The 20,881-nt window shown below is 47.7% G+C and overlaps 1 protein-coding gene across 1 annotated transcript; it reads left to right on the forward strand.

Moving 5' to 3' along the window:
• The first annotated feature begins 928 nt into the window (after positions 1-928).
• LOC125944129 (uncharacterized) lies at positions 929-2,170 on the forward strand. Its single transcript, XM_049664174.1, has one exon. It carries the CDS (start codon positions 959-961, stop codon positions 2,168-2,170), a length of 1,212 nt encoding a protein of 403 aa, XP_049520131.1. The 5' UTR covers positions 929-958.
• Positions 2,171-20,881: the final 18,711 nt, after the last annotated feature.

Here is a 20,881-nt window from a genome sequence, read left to right on the forward strand (position 1 = left end):
GCGTATCGAAGGCCTCTTGCAAAACGCTTAAACGCCGCACATGGGGCCTCAGCCGGCAATATTTTTGACAAGTCGTTTCGTTAGGAATTATGCGCTCGAATAAGGGGGGGGGGGGGAGCCTAACGCGCGAACGGTGTTTCAATGCGTTGTAGCGTGTGTGGTGTATATTATGCTGAAAGCCAAAAAAATGGAGTTGGCAATATATATGCATATGAAACAGGGCTTGGAAACAAGGCATGCGTTTTGCACTCGATACTCGCAGCATTCTAGACTGAAGATGAAACGCCCAATACACACTCACCTGGCTGCGTAGAACGCGTGCCTAAAATGAACGTATGCATTGGAACGGACGTGTAGCTGCAAACTTCCGTCGTGCGCCCGTAAGGGTAGACGTGTGCAACCATTATATACCTATCATTATACTCGAACAAACCGTTTCATTTTTGTTGCAAAATGATAATGCTTCAACATAACTGTAATTATGAGTACGTGCACGCTATTCCAGTTATAAAAGACTCAAAACAATGACACGCAGAATCTCCTGTTGGAGTTATCTAAATTATGCGTAAGCATTTGCTACTAATCCCCTGCTGTTTCGTCGTCGTATGCTGCTGTGTTTGGTATAATTGCGAGAAACACCGCGTAAGGCTCGTGAAACGTAGAAGCGCGGTTGCAACCGCCGAAATGTTAACTGAAACGACGAAGATGACGTGAGACGACGAAGTATAGAGGCGCGTAGTAGCAATTTTCACTCATGTTTCTGGTGGAGGTGCGTGGTATGATTGGAAGTCCCCAGTGCGCAAGAGAGTGGAGCCCTGACCCTCGGCGATTGGAACCCGGAGAGCTGACTCCAGTACACCAGGGCACAAGCCGCCGCCTCCGAGGAGACCCGCCGGAGTTCGGACCGCTTCCTGTTGCTGCCGCATTGCAGGCAACAGTTACCAGCGACGGCACAACCATGACCAGCTCGGTGGTATCGTCGCCGCTCATCGTGTACCCACCACGTACACCTGAGTCCTTCCATGGCGATGCGTTCGAAGATGTGGAAGATTGGTTAGAACATTTCGAGCGAGTCGCAGATTTCAATGAATGGGACGAGGCACAGAAGCTTCGCAACGTGTACTTCGCGTTAGAAGAGTCAGCGAGGACATGGTACGTGAACCATGAAGCAGCGTTGTCTTCATGGCAAGAATTTCGCCGACAGTTGCTTGCCACATATGCCAGCACCGATCGGCGAGAAAAGGCAGAGAACGCCCTACAAGCCAGAAACCAGCGCACTAACGAAAGTGTCGGCATGTACATCCAGGACATGTCCCGCCTCTTCAAGAGCGCGGACCCAAACATGACCGAAAATAAGAAACTACGCCATCTGATGCGTGGCGTAATGGAAGAGCTGTTTGCAGGACTCGTTCGCAACCCACCACGCAGTGTTGCTGAGTTTCGCACCGAGGCGACGACCATAGAAAAGGCGCTGCAGCAGCGTGCCCATCACTACAATCGTGATGTCAGCAGTGCACCAGCCGACCTCCTGTCAGCAAGCCCAGGCAGCAACACCGAAGAGCTAGTAGAACTGGCGCGTTCTATCGTAAAGGAAGAGCTTCGAAAGCTGCAGTCATCGCAAGCCATGCCGACAGTTTCAACTCTCGCCGCCGTCATTTGCGATGAAGTTCGGCATGCCATTCTGCAGCCAGGATTTGAGGTACCGCCTGTGCATCTCGAACAAATGCCACCGGTACGTCGCATGCCGACGTACGCTGATGTGTTATGCCAGCCATCCGTGCATAATGCTCCATTCGCAGCTCCCAGCAGCCGCCAGCCGACTCCGCGCAGTGAACCCCTTCTGGCAGAGCTGAGGCCACGAAAAAGCGACGTGTGGCGTGTACCCGACCGGACGCCATTCTGTTTCCACTGCGGAGAAGCTGGACACCTTTACAGAATGTGCCCATATCGCAGGGCAGGTCTTCGCGGCTTTACGCTGAATGCAACTTGCCCCCGTAATGGTGAAAGACCCGTGGAAATGCAGGACTACTTGTCCAGACAACAGGACTCGGCGGCTCGATACCAACACCAGCCGCGATCACCAGCGTCTACACGCTTCCGGTCACCTAGCCCACGGCCGTCCTCGAGTTCACCAGGACGTCGTTCACTGAGCCCACGACAGGAAAACTAAAACGAGCGACCTGTGGAGGCGAGGCCGCTGGCGTTGAAAAAATTCAAGATCCTCCGTCAAGTTACCGAGCAGCAGCGACGAACAAAGACGCGTGAGTAAGATAACTAAGCAGAGCCTTTTTTCAGACTTGCGCATTATCATAGACGGTCGCGAACTGAATGCCTTAGTGGACACAGGTGCTGATTATTCCGTCGTAAGATATGCACTCGCAAAGGAACTGAAAAAGGTTTTGGTGCAGTGGAGTGGACCCCAGATATGTACAGGTGGTGGGTACCTCATTACACCCCTGGGTAGATGCACAGCGAGAATTGGAATTCGAGCTTTTGCTCACGTCGCTGACTTTGTTGTACTACCGGAATGTTCGAAGGATGTAATACTCGGGATGCAGTTTCTTCTAGCAAACGGTGCCATAATCATCAACCTGCAGAATTCGTGTGTGTCCTTTTCTACGAAGCAGGCTATAGATATGCAAAAGTCAGAGGAGCCAGAGCACATTGCCTTGCGGGTTACTGACGATGACGTAACCGCGCCACCACGATGCAGCATGCTAGTTCGCGTAAGAAGTGAAGCATTCGACGACTTGGAAGGTATAGCGGATGCCAACATCGAGCTACTGTTGAATAAATGTATTTGTATAGGCCGGGGAATCGTTCATCTACGCGATGGGTGTACTGATGTATTGCTGACGAATTTCGGAAGTGAATTTCAGCATGTCGCAAAGAACACAGCCATCGCCTTTCTACACAGCGTTACTGCAGTCACAGATGTATGTAGCTTAGCGTCTACGCCGCCTGCTGCACAAACTACGCATGACGCCATAACGTCAGTTGCAATCAGCCCAAGTCTGTCGCCAGCCCAGAACGAATTGATGGAAGAGCTCATCAACGACTTCGCAGAATGTTTCTCCACTTCGTCAAAGGTACGGCGCACACCGATTGTTAAACACCGCATAACAGACGAAGCAACCAGACCAGTGTACCAACACCCATACCGAGTATCCCCGGTTGAACGAGAGATCATAAAGAGTAAGGTGCAAGAGATGCTTGAGGACGATGTCATTCAGCCATAAAACAGCCCGTGGGCGTCACCCGTAGTTCTTGTGAGAAAAAAAGGACAATACACTGAGACTCTGTGTTGATTACCGGAAATTGAACAGCGTGACCAAGCGTGATGTGTACCCGCTGCCACGCATTGATGACACCTTGGATCGGCTACGACATGCCAAATTTTTCTCTTCATTAGACCTCAAGAGTGGTTATTGGCAAATTGAAGTGGACGAAAGAGACTGCGAAAAAACTGCTTTCGTTACCCCAGACGGCCTGTACGAGTTCAAAGCACTTCTATTTGGCCTCTGTTGTGCGCCGGCGACATTCCAGCGCATGATGGACAGTGTCCTCTCGGGTCTCAAATGGCAATCGTGCTTGGTTTACCTAGACGACGTGGTGGTATTTTCTGCAACATTCGACCAGCATGTGCAAAGGCTGCGTTTAGTGCTGCAAGCTATCCGCTCCGCAGGCCTGACCATTAAACCTGAAAAATGTCACTTTGGATTCCAAGAACTTCGTTTTCTGGGTCACGTAATCAGCGCACAAGGTGTTGGCCCGGATCCTGACAAGACTGTTGCCGTTGCGCGATTTCCGAAGCCGAAAGACAAGAAGGCAATCCGGCGATTTTTGGGCATTTGCGCTTATTACAGGCGATTTGTAGAAACCTCTCCAAAATTGCCGAACCTCTAACGAGACTTACTAAAGAAGACGCACCCTTCATGTGGCATGCAGAGTAAAAGGTTGCCTTCAATGAATTAAAGGGTCGATTACAAGCCCCACCGATCCTCGCCCACTTCGACGAGACGGCGGACACAGACGCAAGCAATCTTGGTCATGGCGCCGTTCTAGTTCAATGGCAAACGGGGAAGAGAAAGTCATAGCGTATGTTAGCCGCACCCTCTAGAAAGCTGAAACAAACTACTCTGCGACGGAAAAGGAATGTTTGGCTGTCATATGGGCTATCAGCAAGTTCCGACCGTACCTCTACGGCAGGCCGTTCCGTGCAGTCAGCGATGACCATTCCCTTTACTGGCGGGCAAGCCTAAAGGACCCATCCGGACGACTTGCGAGGTGGAGTCTCAGGCTCCAAGAATACGACACTATGGTTGTATACAGGTCCGGGAGAAAACATCATGATGCTGACTGCTTGTCCCGCTCACCAGTGGAGTCTACTCCTTCTGACGAAGAAGATTTCCCGTTCCTTACTGTGATAACAGCTTCGGAAATCACTCGCTGAGCATCAACGGGTCGACACAGAACTCCTACCACTCATCAAGCACCTCGAAGGACACGACGTTCAAGTTTCGCGTATGTTTATGCGAGGTTTATTGTCATTTTGCCTCAGAGATAATGCACTCTATAAGAGAAACTTTGAACACAATCAGGAAAAATTCTTACTCGTCGTGCCATTAGCCATGCGACCGGAAATTTTGGAAGCTTGCCATGACGAACCATCGTCGGGTCACTTAGGTGTCAGCCGGACGTTCGCCAGAATTCGACTCAGATACTTCTGGCCTAAGTTATTAGCGTCGGTGCAGCATTACGTGAAGACATGCCGGGAATGTCAAAGGCGCAAAACACCACCCGTCAAACCGGCCGGACTTCTCCAACCCATAAACCCACCGAAGACTCCATTTGAGCAAGTTGGAATGGATCTGCTTGGACCGTTCCCAACGTCATCTACAGGGAAGAGATGGAAATCGTAGTAGCGACAGACTATTTAACACGATATGCTGAAACTGGCTGCCTTGAACGAGGAACGGCAGTTGAAGTTGCGAAGTTCTTCGTTTATAACATAGTCCTGCGACATGGTGCACCAATGGTCGTGATTACGGATCGAGGAGCAGCCTTCACAGCTGAGTTGATGCAGTCCTTGATGAAGATGACGCACACCAGTCACAGGAAAAGCACAGCATACCATCCCCAAACAAACGGCCTGACGGAACGTCTAAACCGAACCCTGGCCGACATGCTGTCCATGTATGTCGATCTCGAACATAAGACATGGGACGCAATTTTGCCCTACGCTACTTTCGCCTATAATACGGATGTCCAAGAGACAACTCAGGTCACTCCATTTCAACTGGTCTATGGCCGCATAGTCACAATCACACTGGTTGCTATGTTACCAGTAGATGCTGACAACAACAACCCATACGATGTGGACGACTTCCTACAACGAGCTGAAGAAGCCCGTCAGTTGGCACGGTTCTGTATACGCCAGCATTAACGTAGGGACGCCAGCTACAACAACCTGCGCCGCAGAGAAGTTCAGTACCAGCCAGGCGATAATGTGTGGGTATGGACACCATTGCTTCGTTGCGGCCTATCCAAAAAACTCCTTCGCCGATACTTTGATCCTTACGAAGTTGTTCGCCGAGTAGGAGACCTGAATTACGAAGTCATTCCTCATGGACAAGCGCTATCAAAGCGCCACAACCTTGCAGAGGTCATACATGTAGTCCGCATGAAGCCGTACTTCGACAGACAATGAAAACACTTCTGTGTATGAAATTTCCTTCACGCGCATCGGGACGATGCGTTTTCCGAGGGGGAGTAATGCCGTAGAGATCTCTCCACGCGAAGTATCCTTCCAGGCGTCTCAACGCACCGCCGTTAGAAGAGCGCCAGCAACACCTCGCGCATGGCAAGACAGTGCGTGTCTCTCGTGCACGCGAACGCGGCTGCGTGTGTGCTCAATCTTCGGACGTGGCTGACTGTGGAACGGGACGCTGTTAACTCTGCTCGCCAATTGTGTGCATGTGTCTGAGTCTTAAGTTTTCGGGCACAAGTTCGCCCACAATAAACCAGTTCGTTTAGTGCGCTTCATTGAAGAGTGCTACAATATGATGGTGCGTTTGGATGATGCCGCTGCTTTGTGGAAGACGAGCACTGGCTGATGCGTGACGTGGCGTAATTGAACAGTGTCATGTTCGGTAGACCTTGTACGTAGACGTGGTCGATGACGGTGCCTCCTCTGGATGCGAACCATTGCCAACCTTACTCCGGCGGCAGCTTCGTATGGCTCGGCTGCGCGGGCTCTTTCTTGAAAGCGATCTGCGATGGGGACAGAGTGCGCCGAGTGCTGATAGCTCTGTGAGCGCTGTGTCCTCGCCGCTCAGTTCGCGTTGAAGCGAAAGGCAGCACGAAGGTCAATTCGCTCGCTGCTGCGGGACCTATTTCGAAAGCGATCTCCCTACGTGATGGACGGACCAACTGGTTTCCTCGTAGGGTAGGCATAGAAATGCGTACTCATTTAAAAAGAGAAACAATAAACGGAAAGAGGCTGAAACATCAAAAAGGGCGTATGGAGGGCAAGATTAGAAGTAGAAGCCCCTGGGGCGCAGTTCGAGCGCTCGTTCAGTTGAGTTCGCACTGCATACACGAAAGCGAGCTTCAGCAACCAACTAGCCCGCCTCACCGCAATGACAGTAGGACACGTTTCTCTGTTAAACACCGGCTAAGTGAGATTTATTTTACTGACATTTGTTTCCTCCAAATACCTTATGACATGTTTTTGTAAACTTCCTTTCAATGGCCAATATCCTTATGCTTGTGAAGTCGAGAGCGGGACATAATTTTGTTTATAGCGAAGAATCACAAAAAATCAAAATAGATGCTGACGAAGGTGGAGGCTGTTACCCCTTTATTGTGAACAAGCCTTCGGTATGAAAGCTTACATGTCAAGTTTTTTAATAACTTGTTCACCTTGATCAGCGTATGTTCCATTTTCTAGATCTAGACGCTTTCTTACGTAACAGGACAAAATTTTCCATGCAAAATTTTCTGAGATCTCAAAAAAAAGTCTGCAAAAAAAAGCTGTCATTATGGCAGAAAATCCTGCTTTTGAACTCTTTCTAGTTTATCTACGGAATTTCATGTGAAGAAATGTCATAATAAATATAAATACTCAAGAATATATCCTCCTTGAAGAACACACTGCAGCTTCTTGTGCGCTGAGCAGGTCAAGCATGCCCAACATGATTCATCTCACGGGAGGACTGCTGCCTGTACAGCCGTAATTTCATGCAGCGGAAAAGATGGAAGATTGACGGACGCAAACGTCAGGCGCTGCTAAATAATTTAGGCCCTAAAGGAAAAAAAAAAATTGATCCCAGGGGCAGAACGAGGTCGCGAGTTTATTGCGGACTCACAGTGCGCATTGATCACGAGACTCCTATTCGTATTTATCAGAACGTGTGGCGGGGTTTTCTCACTTAATTTACTCGCCTGCACTTATTCTATGGAGGTCACAGTCGCCAATCTTGCCTTTTGCCTAATTTCTCCCTCCCCTATCCAAGGGTAGCGAAGCCGATGCTTTCTTGATTCAATGCTATCTCTTGCGTCCTTCCTATTTATTTCTCACCTATCTCAGTGAAATTTGAGAGCGTCTTTGTTTCTTAATTGAGCTTGCCGATGAACTACAGACACATTACTGTGATGGAAGACGAGGCCTGGCTCGAAGAATGATATTCGTAGCATTAGAGAGTTTTAGATTAGGGGAACGCAAACTAAAATTCTCTATTAAGAGCTCACAGGACAGCGGTGTTGTTTAGAGAGCAAATGAAGGTATACTCGGGGAAAACTTCTTTTGGCAATGAAGCGCAAGCAAGGAAGGAAACCGGAACGCATCCTTTTCCTATACGCACCGTGAAATAGTTTCTCAGTTTCACTCATGATTATAATGTTTCGTTCGCTAATATACAGGGCGTCCCAACTATCATGCACCAAGATTTAAACATATGTAAATGTCATGTAGCTGGACAGAACCAAGGTAATGTTGTTTGCCGTCGCTTGGAGGTTGATACTCACTTTAAAATTTCCTTAGAAAATATCTACACCTTAGGTGTATAATAAATCTTAGTGGCCTCTGAAAGATGTAGGTAGGATATAAGTCGGAGGTTGGTATGTCGCCTGTACAAATGTTCTGTATGTGTACTTAGCCTTCCTGCACGCGTCAGCAAGGAGGCAAAAGTCTGAATGTGTTCTCGGCCATTCGAAGTATTGTGTTTACATGTGGAATTGTAGACATGTTGATCTTCTGTGGATTATTGGACTCATCTACAGAACTTTGTGTTCATATTGACTGACTGTCGTTTGTCATACATTGATGACACATTTTGTGACAAGTATTGCAATAAAATTTTTCTTTGGAAATCTACGGAGAGCAGCCGGTGCCACCTAAATGTGCAAACCTATCTGCTGCCCGACACGACGTCGTTCCGTTGACCCCATGTCATTAAGAGCTCAAACCGACTGTGATTGCGTGGAGTCACGTCAAGGGCTTCGCTACTGCCGATGACATGGCCTTCACGCTTCAGGCGTTGAAAAAGCTGCTCCTCGAAGGAATGGTCCAAGTTGATTCGTTTAAATATCTGGGCGTCATATTTGACCAACATATACATTGGGAAGCGCATAGTCATAGTATATGCAAGAAGGTCGCACACGGTTGTCACTACCTAAGTAAAACAAAAGAATATTTCCCTCGGGGAGTACTCAAATCCCTTTACTATGCGTTTTGCCATAGCCTTATTAGTTATTGTTTGGAATCATGGGGCGTGACTTAGATGACGTACTTACAACCTTTATATAATCTACAGAAAATGGCTCTGAAAATAATTAGCACTTCAACCTAAATCAGTGATACATTTAATGATATTTTCCAAACACAACATGTGTTATCGGTTAAGGCACTATGTAATCATAAGATCTCAATTTCAGTTAATAATTTTTTGTGCACTAACTTTCTTATTCATCGAAAGGTCTTTTCTTTTCCCAATCGCAGTACTAGACATGCTTTGAAAGGTAACCTCAATTTAATAAAGTGTTATAATCTATACGGCGAAAGGGTAATTGAATTCAGTGGCACAAAAATCTGGAATATTTTACCCCTAGAGTTTAAACCGCAGGTAATTTCAAGCAGTGTAGCAAATTATTTTTTCTTGACAACCAGAATCTCTAACTTACTTGCATCAATTAATTAGGAATATTTCTTAATGTTTCTTGTCTGTTATCAATCAAGATATGTCCCGGAATACTTTGCTGCTAAACTCGGCACCTGACTTGTCTGTTATATTTTGACACTGGACCGGAAACTAGCCTTCCCTGGCTACCGGTCCAGATATCTGTGTAATCATGTTTCTGTGAAGAAAAATAAAGTATTGCACTTGCACTTGCAAAACTGTATCATGACTGCGCTCACCAACAACGACTGGAAAAAGACACGTGGGAGCGCCAGCGAGTGGTAGACAGCCGCTTAGATGAACTAATAATTGGTTTAGGCTCGTACATGATCACTTGTGATCAAGGAAACAGCAACAAGAATCAAGGAAATACCGCAGCAATCAGTTCTTCTGATGAAAAGAAGCCAACTTACTTTTTGCCAAAACGAAAGCAGAGTACAAGCGCCAGCACCAACGCACGTACCTTTGAAGGCGAAGACAAGTTGGAGCCACATACTCGTACATCTGGAGATCAAGCTGCTTCGCGACTATCAAGCTTTCTTCTGCGTACTATACCGCATCAAACTTCTGCCACTGCAGAAGCATCGTACGCACAAATCAGCACCGCGCACTGTGAAATTATCGAAGCGTCTATTCTGAATGACGTCGCAGCAGCGTCAGGAGAGTCGTCTGAGAAGCCTGGCATACTACACTCGTCAACAGACAAGTTTCACAAAAATGAGCAGTGTACCAGCTACCAATTGGTCCCGAAGTCAAATTGCGTAATCAATCAAATGCACCAATCAACCAATAGATGCGCTACCTCAACAACTGTCGCAACATCACAAAGATCAACATCAGCAACTTCAAGAACAACTTAAGCGGACACGAAGAAAAATTCGAAACAGACGACGACGAAGAGCGTCGCTGAAGGCATAGATGCGACAAGAAAAACGTCAACGCGCAAGCCCACTCAACCCGAAGAATACGACGTTTTCCCAGAAAGGAACGTTACGAGAGCGGCTTTGGCAGCGATCAAGACTTGGCCTACACGGAAGACATCAACGGCTACGCGACACAATACCACATAAAAGACACGGGCCATTTTCTAGCAAGCTCGTCCTACGAACTTTCAAGCGAGAGACAGCACATGTCAACCAGTCGCGACAAGTGGACCGAGGCCAAAAACACACGAGAAATCACAGTCATGGAACAAGTATAGGCCACACCATGCACCATTCTGTCCCTAAAGACCTCAACATTAAGCCGATCTGCCAATGCTACATGGTTCCCCACTCCAACCTTATTCATTTGCGACCAGGGCACAAGTTGTAACATAAGCTGTATTCATGTGCTGGGCGCCATATGTCGCTCGGAACGCTGCAGTCAGTCCCGCCCACCAGAGCTATGAGAAGAAAGGGAACCGAGGGGCCCGATTTTTTTAATAAGCATATCATAAGAAGCCAACAAACAATAACACCAAGGACTACATAGGGGAAATTACCTGCATATCATAAGAAGCCAACAAACAATAACACCAAAGACTACATAGGGGAAATTACCTGAGAGCTATGCTATACCACCAAAGCTATGCTATATACGTCATCGGACAGCTGCGCTTTTCTATGAAGTTGATGAGTTTACAGAAATATCTTGAGACAATGGACTAACTGCGGATTTTTCGTTATCATTTATCAGCCTGTACATGTTCCTTCGCATGTTGTTTGTTGCTCGGGCTCTCTTGGGGGGAGGGGGAATATGTAACGGTATACAGATAAACCGTGGATGGAAGAAAGTAAGGAAAGAAGGAAGGAGCGAAGAGGCAGATTAAAGGCAGTGTTAGGGCGACCATGTTTGTCTACTCCCGTAACCTCCTGCTCGCGTCACATATATATGCAAACTACTGACTAGATACCCGAATCACATTGATGACCCCTAATTTATATTTCATGGGAGGAGCCACATTAAAACAACTAGCCGTCGTACTTTCTGGATAGACTTACTTTGGAGAGTCTGTTAAATTTGGACATTATTGATTAGTTGGATATACATGGGATTTCTAATCTGTTTTTTTTTTTCATTTATGTTACGTGCTGCATAAAACTCGCACGTGCCCTTTGCAACTATCACATCCTGGGCAACTATGAGTACTTTAGCCATCGTAACCTCACACACTTACCTGTTCATGGCTGGAGAAACAAGGCATCAAGGGCCTCCGAAGCAATGCCTCCATTGCCTCCATCCTTTCTTCGAATAAGGCAAAACGCCACCGTGTTGCTCAACAGAAGTGAATACAACGAGAATGAGAAGATGATAAATTTGCTCTCATACGAAGGTACTTACGTCGCAATCCAGGAAGACTCCACAGCAAGACTGCAAACATAACTACAAAAGCTTGTTTTTCATTTTGTGCCGCCACACCAAAAGCATCCTTACTATCGCCTCGTGTTCACAAACGGGTCTGTGCCCGCAATATGCGGATTATCAAAAGTGCACAAGCCAGGCGTTCCACTACTGCCTACCGCGGCTTCATTAGTGTGCTACCTGATCGGCTGTCTTGTCACCTGCACCAAGAAAGCGTTGGGCTCACTGGCCGGCAACACAGCAACGCATATTCCTAATTTTTCGTCCTTCGTGGAGTAGGTACGTCAGCCACATTACCCTAGAGGGAAATGACATAATGGTATCCTTTGACGTCAAGTCGCTCTTTACATCTGTTCCCTTCAACGTGGACGTAGCCACGTGCAGATATGCCATGCTTGCAGACAAAGCACTCACTTAGCGGACTCCTTTGGGTGTACCGGATGTTATATGCGGCCAACATGTTTACAGACAGATTAGCGGAACTGCCAATGGGGGCCGCTATTTTCGTCAGAACCGCCAACATGGTCATGGAGGTCACTGAACGGAAGACCATTGCTGACTTCGCCCCTGGCCAGAAGTTTTCGTCGGCTATGTAGACGACTGCTCCGGCATTGCGCGAAAGCAGGATGCCCCATGCCTTCAGCGTCTCCTCAACTCACTGGAAGCAGCTATGCAATTCACTACTGAATACGAGTGTGACAACAGCTTTTCCTTCCTCGGCGTCCTCGTACACCAAACCGGCACAGGGCTCTCCTATGCTGTGTACAGGAAGACAACTCATACTCGACATTTTATGAATTTGAATTGCATGTGGCAAGACACCTGGCTTGTCGCAAGTGGCCTGCTGTCCCATTTCTTGTGACGCAAGCCACATGCATCCGCTAAAAGGATGGCAAAATGAAGAATTAACTGAAGACGATTCGCTTCGAATGGTTCACGAATGGGTACCAGAACAAGTTTATTAGCGGAAGTGAAAGCCACGTTTTCCATCCTACGGCGTCTCAAGGGAAATCGTTCCGAAGATGCACTGGCGTTCCGAACGTCCCTGGTGTCAGTGAGGATAGTCGTGTCTTCTCAAGATGCGATCTTCGAATTGCGCTCCTGCTGTCCACCAAACAAAGAAAATAGCTTGGGAATGTGAAAGACTGGCTTGACACCAAATATTCTCCCTGTGGGTCGTACAAGATATCGTGTGATAACTGCAGGTGCAATTACCTCGGCGAAACCGGCAAAATCCCAAGAAGAATCAAGGCGCATCAAAAGGACGTCGCCAAGAACGAGAAAGCGCCCAAAGTCCTTGCCGAGCACCTCGATAATCACGGTCACTGCATCGATTGGGATAACGCCGCCGTCATAGCGAATGAAACGAACCCACAGCCGCGGCTTCTGCTGCAACCTTTATTGATCCAAACGACGGCTCACACTCTCAAAAGGACAGATGAAAACCTAGCTCTGCCGTTCACCAAGTCGTATCTTGGCATAATAAAAAATCACAGCATATCCACGGGGTGAATGATGATGAGTGGGCGAAGCTCCGGAGGGATTCATCGGATCTCCCACTTAAGGGGACGCTAGCACAAACGCGTTAGAAACGTGCAGTACTCTCTAGTAAGGGGGAGCGGGCACAGCGTCTTACACATGCCGGAACGTGCACCGCGTTTGCCGACGTCATCACATGACTGCTGAGAGAGTATACCCCCCGTATTCATAAACGCTCCTGGACTTGAACTTGACTTGCCACCGCTTTGGGCAGCGCGTTCGAAACGCGTTGAAGGTAAGGCGGAGAGGCCACAGCGTCTTACACCAGCTTCTTACACGGGCCGTAACGCGCTAGCACAAACGCGTTAGAAACGCGCTAGAAACGCGGCCTTTGGTTAATGTTGGGTATTTATTGCCATCGTGGTGCGTGTGTCCATGTCCGCTTCGTGGCGTAGTGGGCTAACGCCGCGCGCTCGGAAGCGAGGGGTCCCTGGTTCGATTCCGCGCTACGGACACAACTTCGGATTTTTTTTTCTCATTTTTCTCAGACTGGTTACACACTACTACTACGACGACGGGGACGGAACGGGTGCCGCTACAAGGAGCTTCGCCCCTAAAAACGATAAACTGTTCTTGTCGGCCTTGGTGTGACTAAGGAACGCGTATGCGCTCCGAAGCGTCTCTGTGTTTTCCAAAAATTTATTTGGTCAGTGACCGCAACTTTTAATCATCATGTTACCGGATCAGACGAATTTTGTCGAACACTTGACTACGACCTTTTTGTGGTCTAAATGCATGAAATGTATTCAAAGAGAAAATGCAAGTTTGATGAACAAAAATACATTTCGTGGTTACGGCTCAAAGTTATAGTATATTGAAAGGAGAATTCAGCATACGCGTAATCATTATTTTACTCTTACTTAAATTAAGTATGAGCAACAAAGTCGGCATGCTTGTGACAGGTGTCTGCGTACAGTGGCCGATCTTTCAGGTGTGATTTTGGAAGTTGGGTTCTGGCCGAATCACCAATGCGTAAGGCTGTGGCGAAAGCACGCACTCAGCGAAATTTGTGGGATATACCAGATCATTCTGCATAGGAAATTATTAAGGAATGGATGACCGTTTTTTTTGATCATTTGAAATTAGTCGGATGAATGGTAGTTGCAGTATATAGTAGGGACGCCGCTTTCCAACTTCTACTGCGCCAATATTATGTTGCCTTGCAATAGCGGTAGCAGCTGAACAGCGTAGCCAGCTGATTTCTTACCTTTTAACTGTGATAAGTTTAGATGTAAGATCCATGATGACCTACGAAAGTCGTACGAACGGTTTCAGAGAACAGGTGCCTGCTACTTTTCATAGCCAGCGAGATAGAGGGAAATGCGGCCGTGAGTGGTGCAAAATTCAATTGTGGTGAATATAGCCTCACATTCGGGCATCAGACAGATGCGCGGTAAATTAAGCGGCTGTGGCAACATACATCTCGAACGTCTATGGAAATGCTTTGGCCTGTTTGGGACGCACATTTTCGTTATATAGCCCTGACTCCTTACTCTCTATCTGATAAGGTGGGGGAAAGTGTGTAACTGTACCGAACGCTGTGTGTTCGGGCTAGGAAATCCCGTTGTCTGCCGCATGTAATGTTTAGCAATAGCAGCCCCCCCCCCCCCCCCCCCCCCCCGTCCTTTTTTTTCTCTTCACTAATCTATGACCGCCTGCAGAACATGGGAAAGAAACTTTCGCAGGACGTACACGGTGAAGCAGAAGAGGCAGATGAAGGAGCGGCGGAAATTGTACGTGTTTAATGTTACGCGGTCAGTGGTGCTGTCACTAAGCGGCTCCAAACTTGCACTTAGCGCCATCGTATAGCCCAGGAAAAACTGTGGACGCCCTAGTTTTCTTGTGACGACTAGCAGGCGCCCTCTTACGCTTTGTCAGTAAAGTTTCTCGATCGATTGCCGGCTCCAGCGGTAGCCTCCTGCTTTCGTTCAAGGCACTGATCAGTCGCCTGTGCCGACGAAAACCAACTGCGCGCTTGCGCACTAGGTGTTTTCAGAGCCTGCAAGGCTATACCGTAGTGGCATCGGAAGAGGCAGGAGGAGGTGAGATGATTACCTTTTGCACGCCCCAAACCTTTCTCGCCTGCCCCCATTTGCCGAGCACGAACAGACCCCCTGAATACTTACGCAGACGTGCAGATGAACCACTGTCGTAATGAACAACTGCCGTCTATAAGCGCCCCGGAGGGCATAACAGGCAGTGGAGAGATTGCGCAGGCTGGCGACCATCACGTTCGAGAGTGTCGATCGAGGGACGAGCACTGGCGGACTTCATTGGTTTAGGCGCTTCACACAAAAGAACAAGGTATAGCCGTTTAAGCAAATAATTTCTGGGGTTTTAAGTGCCAAAACCACGATTTAATATAAGGCAAGCATTAGTGAGGGGCTACGGATTAACTTTGGCCACCTGAGATTCTTTAACGTGCACCTAATGCACGGTACACGGGCCTTTTTTTTTGCATTTCAACCCCATCGAAATGCGGCCGGGACGGCCGGGACTCGATCCCGAGCCCTCGGGCTTAGTAGCGCAACGCCTTAGCTACTACGCCGCCATGGTAGGGAATTGTACTGTTGTATGTGTCCTTTTGCTGCTTGTGTTTTGCTCAGAAGATTACAATCAATGATTTTGAATTTTTATTGCTATCTAGTTGGATTGATTTTATTGCTGATTTATCTGCAATAATACCTGTTATGCTGCTTTTAATGTATTAATTCTTTCTATTTCCTGTTGAGGGTCCCGGTGCAGTCTTGGATTTCGGGACACTCTGCTGTATAATATAATGCCCGCATCTTCCGTTTTTGCAACGAATAAACAATTATCTCTCTCCTGTTGTCTGCGCTGTTCAGTATGTCCATGTTGAACTAACTAGCCCAAATTAGCACTATGGTACACTCTTTCTTCTGTGCTTGCTGGCGTAGTCGCCAATAGAAGCCCTGTCGTTAACAATCGTAACAACGGCAAAAGTCAAAACCTGGTTCACTGCGCTGAACACCGAGGTATACCGCGGAAAACATCATGAACACTGCTATAAATGGATGTTGGCTGGATTACGAAAAAAAATTGTAAATACCGCTCTGTGCCTTCTGTGGTGATATCGGAGACATTGAACATTTCATTTGGCGATGACCCGCAGTTCGACACAGAAAGAAAAGCGATGGTCGACAGCCTGCAAAAGAGCGGTCTTACACACAGGACCTTTGAAGATGTCATTTTCCCCGGACAGCCCGCGGCAATCAAGCCAACGACTGCTGATTGTCTTCCTGCGAGACACGGGGCTCATCGACACCTGGTGACACACCCCTGATCTCAACTCATAGGCGGCTCAGGCGGAACAATTGCCGGCTATGTATGCCCGCCTGCTGCCACATCACCACCACTGCCACCACCACCTAAATTAAGCAATTTTTATTTAATTAGCTGTTGTGTAATCAGAGTAGCCTAACCGCCTATACATGGCGTACTGAACTGGTGAGGGAGCCCCAGGCCTTTGTCATGTTTAAACGAGGTCACACGGGAGAAAAAAAGTGAAAATCGCGGTGGATTATTTGTATTCAGATGGAAACGAAGAAAATTTCAGCAGTTCGAGGGAAACCATCCGATTAGATGATAACGGTTCGATCCCAAGCGCGAAATACCTCGAAACACCAGAGTAGCGCAATAAAAAAAGCGGTATGTTAGCGATGTAATGTTTTCTTAAGAGTAAACAAGCAAATATATAACGACCTTTGTGAAAGAGAGTTCAAATCTTTCACTGCGAAAAACGTTTTTTTTCTTTCTCGTTTCTTACATATCAAAGTTGGACGTGCTGCGCTGGACTTACGGGGCGAATAATGATCGACGACAGCGTCGGAAAGTCGCAGTTCGCGTTTTGGGCGAGCCATCCCTTACATCGTGAAACAACAGGGCACTAGTTCCTTCCAAGCCGTGGCTCCGCTCGAAAGACGGCGATCAAAGAGCGGATTGTACTGCTCGCGCCACTTCGGCCGCAACCCCATTCTCAGTTCCTCATGGGCAGCATACTTTATACTTTATTGTTTCATGGGCAGCATACTTTATACTTTATTGTTTGTTCTTGTTATTCCGCCACCGTCTCTGCCGCGCGGGCCGAAAGTCGAAGGCTTTCCTCGGTCGATGACAAATGCCGGCGTCGGCTATCCACCCATCCAGGGAGGCCACCGCACCGCACGGCGTCTTCTTCAAAGCTACCCCGGGCGACAACCTGGCGCCGCGACGGCGCCAGGTTTGCTGGCAAAAGGGCTGGAGTAGATATACCGAAGGGTGACGCGGGGCGGTTGCGAAGGGATTGGGCGGCCGGTCGGCGCTTGCTCTTTCGCCGAGTGCGCGATCCATCAACAGGCTGCGGTAGCGAGAAATCTCGAGCAAAGCCGTACGCGCGCGCGCGCGCGGGAGCCGACGGTGCTCGGCTACCCGCTTTCCCTTCTTATTCCCTAGAACGAGCGCCCCCGATGAAAGTGACGGCACCGAAGGCTTCCCGAGGCCGCCGCCGCAGAGGGTACAGGCACACACTCTCCCCGCTGATGGATGATCACGACCGCGGCGACGGCGCGTCTGCCACTGCGTGCGCAATATATATATATAGTGAGAGAGGGAACGGATAAGGAGAAGTTGTGGTGTGCAGCTTGCTCTTTTTCGGCGCCGCTGCCGAGGTTTAGGAGAAGAGAGTAAGATTGTTGCACTGGCGGAGCTTCATTGCTGTGGGGCTTTCTTTAGTTCGCTTTTTTTTCAGCGTGTAAACGCGCACCAAGTCGCTGGAGATTAGAAAGAAAGGATTTGTAATTAGTTTTGAAAATCAATCAATATCAGTTCCTTGTGTAACCCTTCATCTAATTAACGTATACGCGCGTCGTGCAGGAATTGCGAGGATTGACGGCGCACTCACGCGAAAGTGAAACCTCGCGGCTTCCTGGTAACGGAAAAAGAAAAACGAACGGTGAAAAAATAGCGGAATGTTAAACAAATACGTGTTAGAAAAGTTCCTGTGGTAGGAGATACCCTTAACGGTGTAAAGAGAAAACAAATCGTCCTGATCGATTTAGCGTGGCACTGATCTACCGGTAATTGTCATTAGCGTTGCTGAGCAGGTTCTGTAAAGGGTTTTGGACGAAACGAAAAAAAAAAAGATTAACCAAAACAAAACAACTATGCAGATCCAAAGCATGTGTTGGAATCTGTGTCAAGCGAAGCTTAAATGCAGCAGTTATTTAAATTCTTTAACAGCATACGCGATAAGTACAATGGTGATTATGTTTGTTTGATGCAGAGTGTAATCTCTGCATTGTTTATGTTTATACATTGCTCAGGTTTCAACTTGACCTCGGGTGATGCTTATGCAACACACCGTTCAGAAAATGTGGAGAAAAGCAAGCACCAAATCATGCGGTATAAAAGTGTTCTTGGTGATGATGATTTCTGTTGGCATTCCCTCTAAACGGGGCTGCGCCAGATAGTCACCTAGCCTGCTCGAGCGAATCAGGTTTTACGGCGTCTATTGCAGTCTAGCATTGCAGTCTATCGCTCACCTAAAGCCTCTATTTCTACATTGTACAGTTACCTATGCGAGTAACCACAGCGGCTCCATCTATTCCCGGCTTTGTTTTCCACCAACGCTTAAAATGTATATTGGTTATCTCAACGGCTGACCAGTTGACGCTTCCATCAGTTTTGAATCCCAGGATTTCTGGAGTGAACGTTCCCTGGCGGTCCTGACTTGGTTCCATTGCAATGTGCCGAGTCATTTCCGGACTTTTACGGCAGCAGAACACGGAAGTAGTGGAGGCAGTGACGTCACAAGAACCAAGGCAGTATATGATGTCTGTCGAGAGAAGAATGGCGATGGGAGGCGCATGCGCATAGAAGTACGACACGTATCTAAAACATTTAAACATTCTATAGTCCTTGTGGTAAAGTGGAACACACACATTCTGCAGGATTGGCCACACACATTCTGTAGGATGGGCCAAGGATGGGTGCATACTCAGTGGCACATGCCGAAGGGTCGAAGAATGGGGCAGCCCCAAATAAGAAGTTAGAGAAAATCACAGCCACTGAATATCATGCGCCATTCTAGTAAGAAGTATGTGTGCTTTAATGATAACTATAAGCCAACATCATATGTACAGGTTTTTTGTCATGATTTCTTGTTTTGTTAGGCATAACGGAGGTGTGCTCATTGGCGCTACGTGGTCGGTCGACATTCAGTGCCATGTAAGCTGATTTGCATGGAGCCTGGCTCGCTTGCCTATCAGGACAGTAATCGAGGACCCACGCCAAACGACGGAAAGATAGGCAAAAAAGGCTCTATTTAAATAACTGTGCATTAAGCAGGCCGCCAGACGTTAGCCGGTAAACGCTGGAATTGTTAGCTTTGCGTCAAGTGGCGTGAAGAGAGGCCTCATCACCGGTGCTACATCTTCGTAAATAGAAGTTGGATTCATATAAACCCTGTGCCGGCGATTTCTGCCACATTAAAAAAGAAGGAGAGGGGGTACAGCGATGAACAGAAAATGTAATTCAGCCTGACTAAAAGCCGCAGCATGAGACAACAAAAATACTCGGACAATAGCAAGTTGTGCGAGAACGAGCACCTTCACATTCTCAAGACACCCATCCACTCGCATCTGGGCGCACACTGTCGCAGCTAGATGGAACGCAGGCGCAGGAACTTCCACAGAGATACAATAGCAGGGGAAAGAATGGAGTCACTATTACAGGTATATCAGGAAAACTGGAAATCAGTGCGTGAGCCAGCCTGTCGATAACCCTCCTGCACTGCGAAATGGCTGGGTTGGATGATTTGACTGCTTTGTTATGGAGTTTTCTATTACCTTCATTTGGGGGGGGGGTTGCATTGTTATTGTTAGATAATGGTAGCGATAAGAAGCCACTATGGATGAGCATGCGCGAAGGGAAAGCCTGTTGATACTAAAGTAACATTGTTTCGGCCAATCCAATGACACGAGGTTTTGTGGCTTCTGTGCCTCGTTTTGTCTTACGTCCGCATTCTAGAACGATCCTCTATTCAATACTCCACCTCGACTCAATGATGATGATAATGATGATGATTTATTGGCCTCCACTTTGAAACGGGGCGGTGACAAATAGTCACTTAGCATGCCAGAGTTAATAAGCTATGCTTTTCATTCTAGCATTTTTCTATACCGGGTGTTCAAAATTAAGCTTGATGGTTTTCTTAAAATTATGCACTGGGAGGCACGCGAAGACTACCTGTGCAAATAAGTTATGTGGCCAGAGGACACAAAGTAAGATGACAATTATCGCTGTCAGCAGCCGAATGAACTAAAATTGAATAATTAACTTTTTATTGACTGCAGTAAGTGTGTATGTTTGTATTCAAAAATTAGAGGCAATCGTGTTTCTAGAGTTTCATTTGGAAGAAATCTTCTAGCATGTCTGTGCTCCGATATATGCGACTCCAAATTTTAATTGTCTTTCGCATGATTGTACGCACGCACGACAGTGAGGATCGGCGCAAAGCTCCTCCCTGATGTGACGCGGCTGTTGCTTGAGGCATTTAGTCTTACAACAGGGCAGAGGCATAGGCAAAGAGATGACACCTCACCCTTCCTCTCTCGGCTGGCGAAATCAAGATATGACAGCGCGGTGTCACCATTACGCGCGCGCACTGCCCTCTGGCTTCTCCGCTCGCGCCATTATCTCGACATGGCAGCTGCCGCCATCGTAACAGGCAGCGTGGTCGCGTGTTACGACAACGGTTCCGGGTTCTTCGATTTTTTATTTCGCCAGCCGAGAGGTGATTTATTTTGGGCTAGGGCCCTACG

This window comes from Dermacentor silvarum, chromosome 1, assembly GCF_013339745.2.
Source record: "Dermacentor silvarum isolate Dsil-2018 chromosome 1, BIME_Dsil_1.4, whole genome shotgun sequence".
In the NCBI taxonomy this organism is placed as follows: Eukaryota; Metazoa; Arthropoda; class Arachnida; order Ixodida; family Ixodidae; genus Dermacentor; species Dermacentor silvarum.